This window comes from Megalopta genalis, chromosome 17, assembly GCF_051020955.1.
Source record: "Megalopta genalis isolate 19385.01 chromosome 17, iyMegGena1_principal, whole genome shotgun sequence".
Classification (NCBI taxonomy): Eukaryota; Metazoa; Arthropoda; class Insecta; order Hymenoptera; family Halictidae; genus Megalopta; species Megalopta genalis.
Genome location: NC_135029.1, coordinates 5,062,956 through 5,084,686, shown reverse-complemented (window position 1 = coordinate 5,084,686; position 21,731 = coordinate 5,062,956). Strand labels below are relative to the sequence as shown.

Below are 21,731 nucleotides of genomic sequence, written 5' to 3'. Positions count from 1 at the left end.
TTCTTTGCAGCAATGTGAAAATACGTACTCCCTTTAAATTTTACAACATTGCAAACACCGGAAAGAGGTGCTAGGTAAAGCTCCACAAAGAAAACTGTCGAATACGTAAAACTGGAAAGAAGTTCATACACCGATAGGGTTATATAATGTCTTTTATTCTGTTTTTTATAATATTCTCATTAACCAAAATACTAGTTTGATTACAAATGTTAATCTACTTATTTGGATGTTGGCATACCAATTCGGTAAGGCACTAAAAGCTCTAAAAAACTTAAAGCTGCGCAAGAACAGCGAAAAAACAGGTTTCCGAAGTGGGCTTATTTTCTCTGTACCGGAGAAAATCCTTGCTCCCTTGAAATCGCAGAACCTCGTAAACACCGGAAGGAGGTGTTAGGTGTAAGTCTACGGCGAAAGCTATCGAATACCGCAATATCGCTGCGATCACAGCCAGATAGGCAGAGGTGACCGCACTGGCGGCGGCAGGAAGGGAGGTCGCCGGAGGCTACGGTGCCGAGAAACGCGGCGAAGGAAGAGGAGAAGCTGGCGTTGGGGGTAGCGGGGTCGTTATAGGAAGGGGTAGGGCAGAACGCATCCCTGCCAGACCGGCCACCTGCCTACCAACCCTGTCTGCTCCACGACGCTTCCCAGTATTCGAGCGATCGCTAGTACTCGCGCACGCAAATCCCACGGCCGGGGATGTGCGTTGATCGCGCCATCGCGTCGACTCCGATCGTACTACGGTACGTACGGTACGTAGTGTGGTAGTAGCGTTCTTGACATGACGTGACGTGTCGTGGACTACCGTATCCTGCCGTGTCGAACCGTTCTGCATCCCCGTACCAACGAGTGCACGTGTGCACAGTCTGTCCTCGTGATCGTCGTTAACGGGCCCGATGCGCCAGCCGAGGAAGCACCGTTGCCATCCTCCGTCCATTCGTAACGCCGCCGTTGTCTGAACTATGGATCCGCCGGGAGTCACCGTGCTGGTATCCCACGAGTGTCCCTGAGTCTCGCAGCCCCTGCGAAAATCCCGCGAACCTCGCCGACGTGTCCACGTTAAACGAACTCGACAGGTTGGAGGGGACCGCAGCATTCTCTTTCGCGGAACATGTCCGGACGTTTGTTTTCCAATTATCGGGCCGGGAACAAGGTCCGGGATTCACGGGAACCGAGGATTTAGGCGGAACACGATCGAGAGAAGGACCCGCGCGAAACGATCGAACAGCTCCTTTAGCGGCCCCAGATTATGCGTCAAGCATGCAGTGCACGTTTGCGAGCATTCCGATGGAAAGGGTTGTCAAGGTTTATTGACATCGACGGACGCGAGGGGATCGCACGTCTCGATCCTTGGGTTCTATAGGACGTTGAATCGTCGTGTTTGGTCTCGTGTTTCGTTGCTGCGTTCTATGATCCATGTAGATTTCATGTCGCGCCGCGCGAGGAAGCCGCGAATCTTCGCGTTTAATGAGAACGTAATTAGTCGGCAAATGCGACCGAAGGATGAATGAGTAGACGCGTTTTGTAGCTGGTAAATAGGCGACGAGCGAAGTTGCTTGCGTAGCGCATTATGTCGGCGGTGAAACATTCGCTGTAATTCGTAACTGCTGGATTAGATTGATACGAAGGTGTAGGTAACGTCGAGCATTTGTTTCGCAGCCGACTGCCGATGTACATAGGGTCGGTGTAATTTGGCTTCTGTAGCTCTGCTTGTTAGCTTCTTTCGAATCCAGTTGACGAAATCCTCGTTAGTCTTATGGGCTGTACGTACGAGGCTCGACAGCCGAGTACGGACGATTTATTCGTCAGGGGGACTCGCGCCGTATTGTTAGGGACAGTATAGAGTGGTAGCTTCCCTCGACCTTTGCCTCTTAACTTCTTTTCGAGTTCCGAAAACATACATACTTGACGCAAACAACCTCTGGTGTTTCAGAGAGAACGCTGCCTGACATGGCTACCTGTTTCGAGCAACCTTTGTTTCACGCTTCACAAAAGAACGAGGTCATTAGGTACGCGAGAAACCAGGAAGGGTCGAGGGAAGTTGGCCACAGAAGAATAAGTTGCCGCAGCACTTTCGTCGGGAGCCTTTCTCTTATTGCGAAAAAGACGTCACTACGGTCAATCCCTCGTAGTTCAATAGCCATTCGAGTGCTCGCCGGAACTGTTTGATCCCTCGAACTTCCGTGTTCTTCTCTTTTTTGTATCGCTGCTCAATTAAAAAAAAGGAAAAACGAAAATATAGAAGAAAACAGGGAGAATCCTTTAAAAATGTTGAAAGTGATCGTTATCATATGAATGGCGAACGAAAACTTTTCGCGTCGATGTCAATGGCTCTCGAGTGTCAAGAGAACCGGTGTTTTGTTGCAAGTGCAGTCGTCGAACGGCTGGGATTCTCGTCGGATACTGTAAACACCAGAAATTCGTCGATTGTTGTCGAGCAGACGGCTGCAACGGTACTAATTCCCGTTAAATCAATCAGAAGAAAACAGTGCACGAGCAAATGAACTTTCCGGATTATTCGTTCGTGTAACGGAAGTTACGGTATTACAACTCCCCGTGGAACATTCAAATTACGCATGGTTCTTTAATGCATGCGTGCATGCCAAATCTGCCCACCGAACGGTCGATTAAAGTGGAAACACGCAGCAGAAGTCGTCGATAATGGCGATGGAAATTGAACGAAATCCCGAGAAATGTATTCGCCATACGATGCTTCGATCGATCGATCGATCAGCCGTCACGAATGTTTTGATAACTGTTGTTAGATAATGCGCATCGGATCGGATGAACAGTAAGCACATTGAAATTAAACTAATTACGAGGAAACGCTAACGCGATTCACACATCAAACACGTTGTTCGAAGAAACAGCTCCGTTCTGGATGTATATAGAACATCGTGTCTTTTTTTTAAACGAAACACATCGTTGATCTCGTTCCACGACACAGGATGCCAAGAAAAATCTCCTCTCGATTTAAATGATCGTAATCGAAGACGATGCTTCAACGAGACGGAAAGTTTTTAACGGAAACATATGTCTGTGGACACATGTCCAGCTGTTCCCACGAAGCGAGAAAGTCACTTTTGTAATCACGAAAGAAGCCACTTGCACGTTATTCGATTTAATGAAGCCACTTGCGTGAGAAATACATAGATAGAGGGCGAAGACCAACGTACGAGGATAAGTTGCATCGCGTGCGATCGTTTTCGAAATTCCTGTCGGCGAAACCCATTAGTCGATCATTGTCGTGGCAGCGTGGCCAATGATTGAACGAAATTTACGAAGGCAACTCGAGATCTGCTGAAAAAGTATCCCCCCCCCCCGCGAAACTATGTCATCGGTACACTGTTTCCTGCACTGTAAGAAAGAGATGATATCGATGCTGGGAAATCGCTGCGAGTAATCAGCTTTATGCTGTCCCGGTTTATCCGCGAGCTCGTGGTGGATAATATCGTGGCAGGGGAAGATCAGAAAACCGGGAGGTTGAACTCTAGCGCGACGGTTTTGTGACCGTTTGGTTCGCGGGCTCCGCGAAAGACCCGCGACGAATCCTACGACAAAGAGGTCACCATCGACGGTGGTGAACGTAATGTTCTAACTCGAGGTGAAGAGATGACGGTGACTCCGTCTACGTCCGATGTCGCTGACAAGGCAGTCTCGACGGACGATGGTGGCAGTGGAATGGAGGTGGCACGTCTCGAAGCCGTCCTTGCTGCTCTGGTGGAAACAAAGGTGGAGGCTATCAAAGCCTCTTCAACTTTAAGTAAACGTTCCGGTAGTGCACCAGCTAGTCCTCGTCGGCTTAGACTAACTTCCACTTCGACCGCGTCCTCTTCGCTGAACCACCACCACCACCACCATCACCACCATCAGCATCGGAGGAAGAGTCATTACCACCATCACCATCATCATCATCACCATCATCGTGGCAAGAGGCACGACTCCGCGCCTTGCGACTCGTTCATCGAAGACGACCGGCACCAGCATAGTTCACGTCATGGTGAGTAGGCTTACTGTTTTCTGGAACCTATACCCTGCAAACGAAGCGTTCGATCCAGCAAATCGAGCGGTTATCGTTGTAGATCATTATAGACTCAAAGTAACTTTTACATTCTTACTGATATCTAAACGAAAACTTATTGAAATATCATATTTGTGTATTTCTATTTTTTATTATTGCTATTAATACTAATATAGAAATATATTTTCTAATATAGAAATATATATTCTATTAATTCTAATATATAGAAATATATTTTCTAATATAGAAATATATATTCTATTATTTCTAATATAGAAATGTATTTTCTATTATTTCTATTATTTGTAATATAGAAATATACAAATATGATATTTTGTTGAATTTTCTTTTGAATATCTGTAACGATGTAAAAGTTACTTTGAGTTTATAAATATACATACCACTGTATAATGATAGCCGCTCGACTGAGAGACCCTGTACATTTAAAAATAAAGTTAGCAAAACATTACATTTGTATATTTCTATATTAGAAATAATAGAAAATGTGTAATTATATTATAAATAATTATTATAAATAATAGGAAGTCACCAATTCGTGTTCAACAGTAAAATTATATTGCATATTTACAATTTTATTTTGCATAAAGATTTATTTTTTCGATTCTACGAAATAGTATATATATTTTCGTCGAGGAATTCGTTTCATTTCAAATTAGCTAGTACGACGGTAAAGTTTGAGTAAGACGTTACTCAAGAACGGAGACACACAAAACGATCCGTCGACTCTTTTTCCGCGCTTTCCACAGATGAATCCTCTCGACTATCTCGACGGCGCTCGAGTCAAAGAAAGAATCGATTTAGGAGATCCTTAACTGTTCAACGGACTGCAGGAAAGCTCTGTTCCTTTTTTACATGACGATTCTCCGTTCACGGTATTGAAGTAATCAAGGAAAATGTTGCAAGCTTAGCTTACTGAATGATCGATGAATAATCATTCTGATCCTGAGCTGTATATCTTAACGCTATATATATTTCCGAATTTGATAATACTTTAAAAAAGCAGTTACCTTTGATTATTGTTATATGAACGTACTATAGCAGAATCTTACATTACATTATGGAGTAATTGCTTAATTGGCGCACGCTTTAAATATGTAATGTATAAGTCGATAATAACCATGTATATGTTAATATAATATTTCAATAGTTACTTCTTCTTTTACTTAACTATAAGTACAACTATTTTAACTTTGTATTATGAAAATGTGGGGTGGAAACAGTTTTCATATTTGACGTAATTGGAACTTATCCTTACATAAAATATCATTGCTGAACTGCTATTTTCATTATCCAATATTAACTGTATAAATCAATATAAAATAAATATCAAACCCATTGCAGTGGCATGACATTTCATATTGCTCGTAGGCCTCAATTATTCATATACTTGCGAACAATAGTTTAGTCACAATTTTTACTTTCCAGTTATTGAATACATAAAAATGTTTTTGTTAAAAATCGTTAATTGAATTAATTTCTTCCAGTGTGCGTTACAGTAACAGTTGTTCCAAGCCTCAATAAACATTGACATTTTTATAGAAAATTGAAATCGAGTTATTTTGGGTGTTTCGTATTTGTATACGAATACACTTTATTTTATAATCATAAAATATGAGAAATTGCTTTAGTTAAAGAATGTATTTCAATCCGTGAAAGAGAAAACGAAAACGTATGTTCGTAACTATAATATTTGTGTTGAGCGAAACGGAGGTTACTGCGTTGAAAAAATACTCCATTAACTTGATCGATTTTTCCTTTAATTCGTGTGCAGAAGATAATGCACAAAGCATACCTGGTATTTTGATACAGTTGGTAACGAAGTAATTCTATATGGAAAAATAATTCGGAACCTCCGAACAAGTTTATTCGATATTTCGTTTTCGAGTAATCGTATCAGGTAAGCGCGCTACTGATTAAAATTTAAGTAACGTGCCAGTCCATGGCATACCTTTTCTACTTAGTGCACTTTCTCTGCTAATCCATGCGAACGACGCGTTGCACGATTATTTTTAACTCGTGCTTTCTTTGATTGTGTCTGTGTTTAAATACGAAATATTTTAGATATCAAAAAGATAAGCAATAATTAATAATAATTAATAAATAATTTTGATCTATTTTGTTCTTCAGTTCTAAACAAAAAACCATATTATTTATGGTACTAATGTATATGTAATAATGATGTGTTTAATGATAAATTTCATAATAAATTTAATAATAATGATGTATTTATGGGAATAAAAAGTTATACTTACTGGACCAAGTTCTGTTTTATACAATTTTTGTTCACGATTATTAGCTATTATTAGCTATCATTAACTATTATTAATTAAGACTTTGATAATGACTATTTTGCATAAGTAAGAAGATATAATGAAATAAAATTTTAATCATGCCAATATCTGTACAGCTATGTAAATATTTATAAATGTCCTAGTTTTGGACTTATTTGTTTTCTTGCGACAAAATGTAAAGACATTTTCTAATAATGACTAATAAATAAATGAATGGCACAGAGTATCTAAAATATTCGCTTCTTTTTAAGTATCGAAGACTTGGTAGGTGTATGTAAGCTTTCGTGAATAAGTATATTTCAATTCGACAGGCGCGGTGTACAAAAGTCGTCGATTTGAAGTGAAATGGTCCGTGGCGCTTATTAGTCTCTAACAACGTCGCGTGTCTACTGCGTCGTAAGCTGTTTTACGATTGAAAACACGTATTCATAAATGTGCCATTAAATAAGAGTGTTAAAGTACGCGACATTGTTCACTTATTCCTATGAGATCATACTTACGCTCAACTACTTCTTCTTCACGCGATGACACTCATCTTACTCGCCGAACTACGGAAACTGCAATTAGATACTTGACTAAAGACAAATGATCCGGTTTTTGATAATATAAAATGGCGAAGAAGGTTTTAACAGCAAACAACATTTTAATAATGTTTTGATTATTTGAAATCTCGACGTGTCTGTTGAAAATCTCTATTACGATTCCTTCTCTGAACTATCTTTGTATCATTCTCTTATTCACGGTATCATCGCCGCCAATGTTTTCTGTTATTTGCAGGGCATTCTTACCTTTGAGAATATAAAATTGTTACACGGTACTGCAGCTTCTTATTGTTAATCTTCGGATGAAAGTGAATACTATAATAATTAGCCACATAATAATGAACTTCTTTTTGGAATTACATATTAAAGTCTGTTCTTGTAAATTATACACATGTTTTATAAGTTTCGAGTAGTTTTTTCTATTAGAAACAACAAAAATGGTGTCTTATGAACATTTAAAAAGCTTCACAAATTATTAAGTAAGATTAGTAATATATTTAAGTAAGATTAATAATATATATATATATATATATATATATATATATATATATATATAATAATATTTATTTATTTGCTTAACTTATCCAGTTAAAGTTAGTTCCAGAAACAGTTAACTGGTTAAATGTGATTAGTATACTGCGGATCTTTATGCATTTATCAGAAAAATAGTAACGTGAAATACAGAATAGTAAAAGCCTCAGAAGAATATAAGACAATATAAAATTATTAAGAGAAATAATTCACTGCTATTCAATTCCTGTCTCTTAAAATCGCTAAAGAGATTTTTTATTTTGCATAAACATCCACAGTCTAGTGATTAGCTTCGACAGTGTTATTTCCGATACTTTGGTGTTGCAAATAGTTCAGTGAAGTGCACCATGCATCGTTTGTTACGTGAATATTTGTTTTTCGTCTATCACAGTTTATTTTGTATACCATTGAATCTAAGATTAACGCGAGAGTCACCTAAAAATAAATCTTACTCTATGTGGAAGTAGATCGATGCATTTTATATTTTAATATAGGGTTAGCTTACGTCAAAGAATGGTTATGTGTAAATCGATAGATTATCAGTCGTGTTACAGCGAATATGGTGTTTCTCGAAAATCGAAAGAAATTTGCAGTGTACAATGTTAGAAACACTTAATTTCAAGGTGGCTTAGGTGTTGTATTTCATTATGCCTAAGATATCTGAAACGAAATCATTATCCTCATGTGCACAGCAATGATAAGAACCATCACGTGCATCCTCACGTGCAATGATACGTCTAGTTGATGCATGCACGGTAAATAAGAAGGTTAATTGTCATGATTAGAGGATTTCTGAGCGGTATACTTTGTGTCTGGTTTTTTTATCCCCTTTAAGAGTTATCTTTATATAAGAAGACTAATACAACTATATCGTGTCTCTGCCACTTTTGATAGATTTACAGAATGAAAGAATTATAATAGGAGATAGTAGGTCTATGTCTTTAATTCTGTATAATTAAATTGTTCCCAAAATTTATTTATAACAAGCTATTTGAAAAATATTGTCCAATTAAACGTCTTTTTCATCTGCAGTTAAAAAAATTTAAACTTAATTTTCACTGCCATGAACGATTTTGTAATAATTTCTTTTTTTAACAATATTCACTGATCAAAGGATGTTTTATTCAAAATAGAGCTAAAAACATATATTTTAAACAATGAATGGTGAAGAACTCTTCTTATCTTCAGTATTTTTCAAAATTTTATAATAAGGATGAACAGTTACCGTATTTAAATAAATTCAAAGAAACGATCATCCAAAATCATAGCTTGCGTAAGATCGGAAGATCCTCATAAATACATTTGAATTACTAATATTAAAAGTAATTACTAGTATTAATATAAATTAATACAAAATAATATTAATTATTCAGTTAATATAAAATTAAAAGTAATGTTAATATTGATGAATCTGATTTAATGTTAATCAATTTGATGTTATGTTATATTCAAAAGTGATAATCGCATTACGAATAATACTAAATAGTTATAATGAAAATGATTTCACTAAAGTTATGAACGAAATTAGTCAAAGAAATTACACACATATTTATTCATCAACACGCTAAGTAACAATTAAATGTAAAAATTGTTACGCAACGCTTAATTATTTATCACTCTTACCTTTTATTTTTGAACAGCTTTGTGTAATACATTTTTCATCATTTTAATTTTAAAATTACGACAAGTTTCCATTTACAAATAGCAATATTTATTTTTATATTATATTAAATTCAAAGTAAAACTGTACACGCTTTGAATAACTTGTAATAGGACATCGTCAATGATTGTCTTGTTCTAGCGATTGAATACGGTTTTTAGGGTGTTAAAGTAAGTGAAAATGATTTATGTACTTTGAAATACTGCAAACTTTTCCATCTTCACCTACTATGAAGTTTGAAAGCTGGAGCGCCGAGTTTCTTCGATTGTTTAAAGTACCTTTTATTCCACGATTACATAATTGCGTCTATTATTCATTCTCCATCGAAATCAGGATGAAAGACTTTTCAGACGGAGTCGTAGTAAGTAACATTGTTAACTGCTTTAAACTAGATGGTAACTTGAAATTCATGAGCCCGGTTAATATAATTTTCCTAAAGCTAAGTATAAACTCGGGAAAGATACCTTTAGTTGTTTCATAGAAGCACTCGCAAATCGTATTTCTCGTAATGAACGGAAGTTCAGCAAGCTTTACATTTTCTTCGTTATGTGAAAGAATCTTTACTACAATACACAAGAATGAATTTGGAAGTCTACGTCTAATTACAATTGATGTATAAATATATAAAATATATATTTGAAGCCATAAAACGTGGCCATATTTTATTTTAAATAAGATAAGGAAAAGTTTGACGTATAAGATGTTACACTAAATTAATCAAGTTATTTATTTATTTTTCTTATTCAGTTATTTTCTACGGGAGTGTTTAGAATTTTCGATCACGAAGCTTGTTAGTTGAAAAAGTTCGCCAAAAAAACATATTGAAGTGAATCTACCTGAAGTACTATATAGAAATATACACTAAATGAAAAGTTGTTCAAAAGCAGTTGACGATATTAACACCTGACTGCTACGCCAACAACTTCAAAAATTTCACGAGGTTATAAAGTATTTCATTCATTCAAGTTTAAATTGAGAAAAATCCGAATAAAATCAGGAAGATATAATAAATTAATGTAAAAATTAATTTTTAAGTCCGAGCAAATAATTTTGTTAGCCACATACAGATAGCACGGCAGTCAAAGTGCTAACATTGCAAAAATAGTAACTGTTTGAGATTTTATTAAGAAAATGTATTCGATTAAATAAAAAGTAATTGAAAAATTATTTCAAATAGATTCTAAATAACGAAAAACAAAATAATATATAATATAAAACATAGCAGGTAAGATATTATTATCCGTGGAACGCGGTTAGTATAATTCTAATATTATAGTACATTTCAGTGGCTCGTTTTAGACCAGCAGTGAAGTTATAGCATTCTATATCGCATAAAATCTTGCATCGAAAAGCGCAGATGTCCTCCACCCGCTTACGGAATATCGACATTTTGCTCTAAAGCCACTGCTTCGATACTCGTTAATAGCGTTAAACTTGCATTTGAACTCACGGATTCGAGCACAGCTATAATATTAAAAAGACTAATTTTACCCCGGTATTATTTTCTGAGAGGAGAACAAAAAGCGTGCAGTCTGTTGTTTAATTGATGGCGACAATGACGCAGTGCTAGACAATTTTATTCATAATTCAAAAGAGTCTGCTGGCATTTCTGTGCTCAAAGCACACAAAACTGTTCCGATAACCAAAACTGGCGCAGATATTGTTTTTAAACAATGTAACCACTGCACCAATGTTCCATTAATAAATTCACGTTTAAATCTATTATATTTATTGCTAATGATGATATAGTTCTGCATTAAAAAGATAATTTTACACTTTGCAAACTATAAACCATGAACGATTGTAATATATTCTTCTGATTGATTCGTAGTTTGAATGTATAGTGAAAAAAGTTTTTGTATTTCAAGCATTTCTTAAAAGATAATAATATTATATCAATATTGTAAAATTTAGAGAATTATGATATACTAATGATACTAATATTTATATAATGCTACTATAATACTACTACTAAAATTGTTTATTATGTTCACTTTCCATAATTTTAATTGTATTTATCTAAGAAGAAAAGCTCTTATCTTTCCTAATGAATATGTTCTTTGCAAACATACAGAAACTTAATTGAGTTACAGTAAATATATCATGGAAATCAATCTGTAAGTCGTCAGATAAGCGCAGACGAAATACTAAAATATTCTTATTCTTGATTTTGTATTTTATTATTAGACTGCGGATCCTTAAGCAAAATGAAAATTGCAACTAAGGCAAAATAATAGGTTGCATTCTTTGTTAATAGGTGTAATAGATTGAAAAGAATGTACCAGTAATCCTAAAGTTATTTTTATTCTTGTCACTGCTTTGTGTTTCGCCTAATAAATTTTTGTATAAATGCTTAAAATCCGCAGTCTCCTTATTATTTATGATGTATTTTATTTCAGTTCTTTTTCACAAGTACTATCTGTCCTCAAAGCAGCTAAAGCTTCTTTTGACACTCTGTCTACATATGTAGATTGCTACAAGGGATAGAACCCGCCGGCGGCCATGTTGCATGTAGGTTATATGAATGTGAAAAGGGGAAATCGTCAACCCAAGTTGGCATCTCTTTTTCTTTCCGCGTTCCTTTCAGTAATATTTTGCTACTTTCAATATCGTCAGAAATAATTTAGATGCTCATCACAAGCGAGGCACACATAGCAGCAAAATGGTCCAAGGTGACTCTTATTTCCTAAGTCGCGTGCAAGATGGAGATCCGTTATGGATCTGCAAGAGGATTGTGCCGACAAAGACCCTATCCCTGTCAGATCTTTCAACGGTCGTGTGTCGTATAGAGATCTATGACGCGTTAATGGCACTTCAGTCCGAGATCGAGGACAGCAGAAATGTACGAATTTACTACAAATGTGCACAATAAAGTGACCCATTCTGAATTTTTAATTCGATCAGTTGACGACTGTCTTGTTAAGACATTTGTAATTTATACGACAAATTTTACAGAATATACAGGGTGTTCCGCATTTTTTCGTACATGGTTCAAGAGTGTGTTCTACAAGTAAAAATACGACTAAAATGTGATATAATGAAAAGTCCATAAATGCTTTGTTAAGAATTTGTGACAAAAATGCAAAATATGACTTAAACGCTGTTAAATATACCTACAGTCCTCACGCGACAAGAAGGCACATCTTTGTGTTTATATTCCCCCTCTTAGTAGATGTCCCACTGCCGCAACTATCGGTTGCAATTGACCGCCGTCGATCTTTGTCACCGTTTTCGTCCAGTAGCGACCGATAGCTGCGGCATTGGAGCAGTTTGTAAAAGAGAACAAACGTGCCTTCTTGTCGCGTGAAGACTGTGTACCTCCATTTCAAAGTCACGCTCGACTTCGTTGAGACAAAATTGACATCAACGAGTTATTGAATTTATTGTTGATTTCAGTTGCTTGTGACTTTGTTTAATCTCTTCGCAGACGATGTTGATTCTTGTAATTAATTTGTCTCTTATACACTATCCTTATCATACCTTTCACATTTCTTATTTTTGACATAACGTTTCAACAAAACATTTATGAACTTTCTGTTATATAACATTTTAGTCTGATTTTTACTTGTAGAACACTCCTGAAGCATCTATGAAAAAATGCGGGACATCGTGTATATACAGAGTGTTCCAAAAATGTCTCGCAATACGGAAATGCGGGGTAGCTGAGGTCATTCTAAGTAACTTTTTCCTTTGCGAAAATGCAATCTGCGGCTTTGTTTACGAGTTATTAACGGAAAACACTGACCAATGAGAGGTGAGGGCGCGAAGTTCGAGAGCCCGCAGCACGAGGCTTTGACAGAAGGTCGGGACGGACTCGAGCCGCGTTCGAAGTATTGAACAAGTCACGAAGCGTGAACTTTCCGGATCTTTTTTACTACGTAAAAGTGATATTTTTAAGAAAAACGCTGTTCACCTCTACTTTAGAACGTCTGAAGAATATTTACTAATTTTTCGGACCCGAAATAATATGTAGTTCAACCGTGACAGCCGTTTTAATTTTCTGGTGTGCATGACACCTCATGTGTACCATATGAAATTTTTATGCATGGTGTACAGTGAAGATTAACAAAGTTCGTAAATGATATTTTAATTTAAATAATTCCGTGTCCGAACAGAATTCAACGAATGAATCATACTCTTTGAGTACTGTTAAGTACTCAATCTAACAATTGTTAGCGGAAATTACTGATTAAAAAGAATTTAATTTTGATCAAAGTTCAAAATCAAAATTCAAGTTAGTTCCTTGCAGTATTCCAAGTTTAATGAAATCTCTTTATGACTGTCTAACTTCGGTGTGATTAGATTCACACCAATCTCTTATGCAATTGCCAATTAAAATTTTGTAAATGTATTCGATATTAATTTTATTTCTCACACCGCGGATCGTAAGTTTCTGTTACAGTAGAAATTCGATTACGTGAATTTATGATATCTTAATCAAATTTCATGTGCAAATAAAACGATTCATACGCAGCATTATTGATTTATATGTGTCCCGTTGGTCACAGATCGGAAATTTATGACGAGCTTCGAAGATTCATTTTTATTATAATATATTCGAACAAACTGAATTTTATATGGATGTTTAGAATGCGAAATAGTTAAAATAACATCGGATACGGCAAATTTTATCTTCCTATTTTCAATTTCATCAATTATATTATTTTGCTTCCATGGGATTTTTTGAGGTAACATTTAATACTTAATAATTCTACTTATAATATCACATAAGTAGAAATCTTCCAAATATTTCATTTGAATGTGTACAATAAAATGTTTTGGTAATTACTTTTGTTTTTACTTTAAATGGTTAAAATACTATTTATTATAATACATCGTAACTTTCTAGTTACAGTTTCATTAATCGCTTAGAATTTATGGGAATTTTTGGGGATGATTTTCGACAGTTAACACGTTAAGTAACTGTTCTATCATCCAAATGTTCACGTTCTTCCGATTGGTTTGGATAACTTAGATTTCGCGGTATCTTAATATGTGTAGGATCTCTGCAGATAGCAGAGAGAGAATTTTATGTATAATATACTGTTGCAGATAAAGCAAGACGAAGAGCCTCGGAAAGTCCACGGCGTCCGAAAAAGAAACGCAAACATTCGAGAGACGTTCAAACTGGTCTCAATTCTCGATTTGAGCTCTATGGACTGGACGCCGATCAAAATCTTGCACTGATCAATTTCGAAAGGACACGGGAGACTTTCAGCGATTCCTGCGAATATCCGCAGTTGCACCAAAGTGCCTACTGCTTATCCGAAAGTACAGCTCAATTGTAAGTAATACTTATCACATGTAAGATACATCTCACAAAGTGTTTGACTTGAACTATTTTTTCGTTAATGTGTAGCGATGAACCTACACTTTTGCTGTATAATTCAAAGGAATCCTTAAAAGGATTGCAATATACTTTTTAATTAGATTTTTCGACTCGAAGCTGTATGAATTTCAGAACCGACAAATTTTATGCAACTTGCAGTTGAAGCTAAACAAACGTGGAATGTAACGAACTTAATTAAAATAAAAATAAAAATTCGAATTAATAATTCGAATGGAACGAATTTAGTCATACTAACCTTAAATTTTTGGAAATGGAAAAATAAAACTTTAATGTACTGCAGGAAGCTTCAAATGGAAAAATAATCAAGTTGAACCCAGAGATGGGAAATAACAATTTTTAAATAGAATTTTATACGAAAATCTTTCAATTATGCTCGCATTTGAATCAAAATTTATTAGATAGCCCTTTCGACAAAAATGAAATTAATAAATTGCAGTTACTTTCAGCGAAATTAATTCTATTTCCTTAAAAGAGTTTTACAATTTATAAATTCAATTATATAGGGAATTTTAAAATACGAGCAACGATATCTATCTATCTTTCTTTGACAGTTAGTCGGACGTTAAAATTAATGTTCACTGTTCTGTGAATGTGTGTTTCTGCTGAATGAATCTTTATAAATTCCGTAGTAATTAAAAATCTATTGCATCGTTGTTCAGACGTATTGAGTTTTAAAAATTAAAAATTGCTCGATTTTCTGAGTTACTAAAATTATATTACATCATAAAAACAAACATATTAACATTTTAGTTACTTAAATTCCGGGAACAGTTTCAATAACATGATATTCCATCATACGAACAAATCCATCAATATTTTAATCATTTGAATTCCGAGGGTAGCACGGATAAAGTAATTTTCCATTGTAGGAACAAACATATTGACATCATAAATATTTAAATCCTGAAGATAGCTTCGATGATATGATATTCCATCGTAAAATGTATCGTAAAAACAAATATGTTAACATTTTATTTATTTAAATTCCGAAGATAGCGCGACATACTATCTTATAAACGTACCTCATAAAAGTATTTCTCTTCCTTTTGACGTAAATAATTTCTTATTCTTTTGATATTCTCTCTCACAATATGTACTGTCGTCGTACAATACATTTTTCATTCATAGAAATATTGACCGATAACGAAATATTCGCGAAAAGATTTGTGAATTAAAAATATCACAAAATATTTGTGCATTAAACAATTATTTTTTAATATTATTTACTCTTAAATTATTTTATATATATAATAAATTAATTATATTCCTTCACTTATATTAATAATGACACTTTTCTGAATATATTTTCATTGCAAAAAACTGTTTGAAATACCATTTGTAATGCAAAGTTAAAATTATTTTATAGGCTGTCAAAATGAAAATATTTTATTTGCGAAAAAGACATTTCATATTTAAAATATTGTTTTAATTGATCCGTAAATTAATGATCACTGGAAGTAGCATTTAAAATACTCCTTTCTATCAATTTTACCGAGTATAACTTGAATGTTTATTGATCGCCGCGAGATCGCGACGCGTGTTGTGAAGCTGCAAAGAGACATCGATAATCGTGTTTGCAAAGAAAGGAATTCGATTTTCTCATAAGAGCAATGATTCAAGGAACTGGGTCATCTCGTGCGTGGATGCGCTTCTTCGTTGGATGTTCACCCAATATAGGGTCATGGTAGAATTGCATGGCGAACAAAGCGTGTTCAGAATTGTAATGAAACTCAGTCTAACGTTAATGGTCTCCGGCTAGAAATGCACCGGAGAAAACGTTATAATGCCAGAATACATTTAATGTCTGCTTATCTTCTGTCATTGTCTCCTTCTACACAAAGAACAGAATTATTTATTATCTATCGTTACATGTCTTCTATTATTCATATGACGAGTATGCAATCTTAAATTTTAATTACCTTCGCACCAAACAACATGAAACGTCTAAAAGATTAAATTCTAGGCAATTCTTTGCACAACGTATTGTACAAAATCATCTATTTTATTTATGGGTGGTGGTGTCATCAGACTTTATACTTTTATATAGACAAATTTCAACGTCTTTCTTACATTTGTAGCAATAATAAAAAGTTTGTGAAATTTTTCGTTTGACAAGCTTAATTAAGTTTATCTTCACATTGACGTTAATTAATTAATGCAACTGGCATTGTAATTACTGTGTGTTGGTAATCTGATCAATCTTAGTGACAGTGAACACTCTATTGTTCGGTATGATTGGTTTCAGATGGTATTGGAAATTGCATAATCGTATACCTAGGAACAAAGAAAATTCAATATGAAGTATCGAAGGCAATTGTCTTTTTGGGAGGTATGCGAGAGTAACGTATCTTCAAACGTGATTAAAACACTAAAATTCGAAATATGCACATGAATCGACGAGTTCACTACATGTTTCACATACAATAGGACTTCATTAACCTAAATCCGTTGGGAATTGGACGGCTCCGATAACTGGGACGTTTATATAATACATAGGGAATTGCATAGTTTTAACGCTAACTTATGGCTCGTTAGAGATTTCAACAGTTCAATTTTTCGTTTTCTGAAACGAACTCGAAAAATATTCACGCCAAGTACGTAACATGAATCTAAAGATGGCAAGCGATCATTCATCGTTCTGATGTTTGATCTATTAGTCTTACAAAGAACCAACTTTGAGCTTCTGAAATAACTGTTGTTTCAATTTCTCAATCGACGAAATTTTTCTTCACCTTAATTTTTAGCGAATCAAATTTTAAACAAATAAAATTTTGAGGAAATTAGATTGTAAGTGAATTAAATTATAACTGAATCAAATTCTAAGTGAATCATATTTTACAATTCTACCATTTTGTTGCACAATTTTGATTGTGCAACTTTGATATCCAGTTTATTACTTCAACCTTCTTTTCGAACCAACTTCATTGCTCACGAACGATTCATTGTAAACGTCCAGAATCCACGACTCCGCAATAAATTTCTTCTTTGACTTTACTATATGTCCTCGCAATCACATGAAGCTTGGCAAGAACAAGAATGCATAAAAGTCTTCCCTCCCACAATCAGACTTCTACGCAGCACACACAAAGTGGAATACATAAATCTCGAGAAATTTTAAATTAGAAATTCCTTGACGAAAACGCATACCATGATGTACAAAATAAATTGATGAACAAAGTTTCGTAAATAGACTGCGGATCTCTATGCAGAATAAAAACTTTCTCAATCAATTAAAAAACGAAAGAACAGGAAATACATAAAAATGAATGTATGTATTTGTTTTATGACTATCGTAAGTTAAAAATAATGTAACGATATTCTCAAATTTGTCTCTCTTCACAATTTTGTATTGCACCTACCAATTTTGGTGATAAAAGCCTAAAATCTACTATTTAATTATACCACAGACAACGTGGAATTCATGTTCCAAATATTTTGTAAAATTCAGCAAAGAAAACTAAATAAAAACAAATTTTAATTTTTAATTCTTAAAAACTAAAAATCGTTTTTTTGTTTCTCTTTTTACATTTTTTTTAACCTAATTGTTAGGTCGCATCTGCATAACAAAATCAAAACTCGCTCGCGGTTAAAAACGCGGTTAAAATGTAAAATGTGACTTTGAATCGTATAATAATAATTATCGAAACAATAAGTTGATCATTTATTGATATTTCTTTTTGTAATCCACATAAAAAATGTTTCTCGTTGATATTCCTGTACCTAGTTGATGGTGCCGGTTAATTAGGGTGATTACTGAAATCCACATATACACTTCGATCGAATTAGTATCCAGAATTTTCTAATTCCCGCAGCACATTTGATCGATAATTATAGGACGCTGTATTTTAATGCCAATTTGCACGTCAGAGATGCCGGCAGCAAAATGCGGTCAGTGATACACAATGATCTGAAGGCTCTTTTACACGGTGCATGATTCGCCGCACATGGCTCATTTGCCGTTGAACAAAGGACCGTCGCGTTGCGTCGCGCAAGTTCGGTTCGTGCTTCCCGCCCGTTATTGGCAAACGTCAATACAATACGGCTCCATTTATCCGAACCTGTCGGGGGTTAAGACGGATCGGATAACCGGATCATTCGGTTAATAAGGATCCACTACTTCTTCCTCCCACAATCGTTCGTTCGCTTGGCTGCGACGAACTCGTACGCATAGAACTGGATTTCCAGCCGCGCATGTATGATCGACCCAAAAAGTGAGTTCACAACCGCAATTTCTGGAAAAATGAGAACGCAGTAACTTTTTGAAAATTGGACCAAATAAGTTCAATCTTTTTCAGATGTCAGACTGACTAGTTTTATGGATAATCAGTGAATAATGTTTGCAACGATTGCATTTGGTTAGAATGACAAAGGAATCAAAAACTGATGTTCTTTCAACTTCTTTCAACTTCTTTCAACTTTTTCATCTGAGTCTACAACGAAAATTTAAATATGTTTTGTAGATCTCGGTAACTTATACGCAAGTTGAAAATTTTATTGAAGTTGAATCGATTGGAAAGTAAGGATGTTAAGAAAACACTTGATTCGGTATTTTATCAATAAAAAACAGGACTTCTACGAGCATAAAACACAAAGCTACATGTAAAATTTACGCGTAAAGATTATTACTTTCCTCGATACAAAAGTCATGCTAAGCAATACACGCGAAAATGTTAAACTGAATGCTAAATATAACTTTAACATTTTATTTGTCCTGTTTGCCAGTGTATAAGCACTGTATTTTAAATAAATTTTCAACTAAAACCTTACAGTTTCTTCTTGCATAAACTTGACGCAGTTGAACAATACATTAACGTTTGGAAAAATTGTAGACTTTATCGCAATTTTTATTTCATTTTTCTCTATAATCTTGAAAGAAGAGGTTTCGAAAATTTACAGTTTCAATTTCTTCGAAAACATTGAGAGAAATATTAAACGAACACATTTGTGGAACGATTTAAATGAATATTTGCTAAATATTTTATATAACGATGAAAAGCATCATTTTGCAAACGTTTTTAGTGTAAATTCTATCCCGATGTTTTTTACGGTTTAAAAGTATACTCCGATGTCACTAGCGACCTTTTGATCTGGACTACTGTACATCGCTATACCTCAGGTCTTGCCTTTCAAAAAAACAAACTATGTTTCTTGTAAACACAGTTCGAATAAATGGAGTTTTACTGTAGCACTAAATAAACTCGTATTTCTTGGAAGTTTACCTCCTGACATACGAAAAATATGATTCGAACTTGTGCACACATGATTTATACAACATCGAACAATGTGTGTGTGTGGTAAAGAACATTTGTGGATGCAAAACACCCACGCAGTTATACGTATTTTACCTATTCGATTGAAAGATTTATTTTAATACGCGCATTTAGTATATTAATTATTAGTTATTGTAAAAATTGTACTCTATTGTGTCAGCAATTTGAACTTTCCTTTGCTAGTTATATGAGCTGTTTATTTTGAAAGTGGCATAAGTCACTTTAACGTAATGAAAAGTGGTGATTTTTTAATGTTTATACGAAATTATTTATACTGAGAAAAATATCAGTATCCTGAGATAACAAATACAAGTAAATCTTCTCGAAAGTTAGCATCCATATTTTGAAACGTGTTAAAACGCAAACCCTTAAATATATCGACTTAAAAACAAAGTGACTTATGCCACTTTCAAAATAAACGGCTCATATATTAAATAAAAATTATAAAATAAATAAAAATTATAATATTATTATTAACCATTTCTCTCTCTCTCTCTTTCTCTCTCTCTTTCTCTCTCTCTCACCCCAGTGGTGGCTCTGTGGCATAATTAAAAATTGTGATACGATGTTCCCAAAATAACCTTAACATTATCAGATTTGTTTATATTTAAAGAACTATTAAAAGTGTAAGGGTTGTATGAGTCATAAGACTCAATTTCGTATGGGAATACTGTAGATGCGAATAACTATTTTGGATTTAGAGTTAAAATTGCTTCAACTGCAAAGGGTTAATAATAATTTCTCTGTTTGGTCACGTGTTTTTCAATGTACTAATGTTTACTCTGTTTTCAATTTTGCAAATCCAATTAAAGTTTTCAATATTAGCAATAGGTTTACGGAATACTAACAACAGCTGTTTTATGTTCTTAAAAATAACAAGCATACATTTATTTAAATTTTTAGCAATTTTAATGGTAATACATGAGTTAAGTTTATTGAACAAATACCCTATTTCAATCGTCGTAAATTAAATGTTTAGAACGTGTCAAATAACACGTTCTAGTATTAAAATCGCCACAAAATTAAAGTTTACAAAATAAAATATCATTTTCGTATTAAAAAAAATAATTATCGTCATCAATCAAAGATTTTAAGTCAAATTTTACTGATAAACAAGGAAAAGTAAACTCTGTGCGTTTAATAATTTTGCAAACAAAAACGGTGCAGAAACTTCGTCTCGCTAGATAAACGAAGGAATCTGTTTTACCGGGTCACTGACAACGACCGAGGGTGGCGGCTGAAAAAAGAAAGAAACACAATGTTACACCGCGCCATGTGATAACGTCGCACGAAATACGCAAGGATCGCCATATTCCTATGATGCTAGTGGTTTGAGAACACCTCGGGTCTCCTCTCTCAAAATACAGACTTTAATTACAGAACGTTATCTTCGTCATCCACGAGAATTCGTAGTAGGTGGGTGGTCCTCTGGCGGTTGCGCGGTGCAATTACAATTTCGCAGCGCTGTGCTATTTAGCTCGCGGGAAATGGCGGAGAGGATCGCGGGATCTAGCGAGAATAGTGCAACTTATCAATTTCGCCAAACATGGTCGTTACGAAGCAATACAAACTAATATTTGACCATCATATTTGTGCGAGGTTGTTTTTCAAAAAATGAGGTTGTTTACGGAGAGGGTCCATTATGCGTTCCATTTTTTCATCCCTTAGAAACGATAAAATCCTTCAAATTTCGTCAAAAAATGTTCGTCCTCAAATTTTTATTTTTCCAGTCATTATGCCTTTGCATTGCAATTGTACCATCTGCTGTTCATTAATTATAGTAGTAATATTACTTTTGTTTTCGTTAAAATGAAGCACATTATTAAAAGAAATCTAAATAAGTTCACAATAATTTTCAAGTTTTCTTTTCAAGATAAAATTTTCTATTTTTCAGATCTTTGATTTAACAATCAAGGTTGCTAATTGTGACAGAAAATGTTCGAAGTATTAATTAAGGGCTAATATATTCTAAGATATTAGGTACTGCGGAGATCTAGAATTATATGGCTTCGATTTTTAATAGAATCTATTGAAATAAATCTATTTTA

The 21,731-nt window shown here is 34.5% G+C and overlaps 1 protein-coding gene across 5 annotated transcripts in view; it reads left to right on the top strand.

Moving 5' to 3' along the window:
• The first annotated feature begins 629 nt into the window (after nucleotides 1-629).
• Nucleotides 630-21,731, top strand: part of LOC117227959 (uncharacterized) — a 100,324-nt gene continuing 79,222 nt past the window's right edge. Inside the window, exons 1-3 of one of the 5 annotated variants that reach the window (XM_033483534.2) lie at nucleotides 630-1,073; nucleotides 2,371-3,997; nucleotides 14,116-14,347. In XM_033483534.2, coding sequence (XP_033339425.1) covers nucleotides 3,610-3,997; nucleotides 14,116-14,347 — 620 coding nt within the window. In that variant the 5' untranslated portion in view covers nucleotides 630-1,073; nucleotides 2,371-3,609. Of the gene's footprint in view, nucleotides 1,074-1,930; nucleotides 3,998-14,115; nucleotides 14,348-21,731 lie in introns of all 5 variants that reach the window. The other 4 variants (XM_033483533.2, XM_033483537.2, XM_033483538.2 and 1 more) reach the window with 4 other exon arrangements.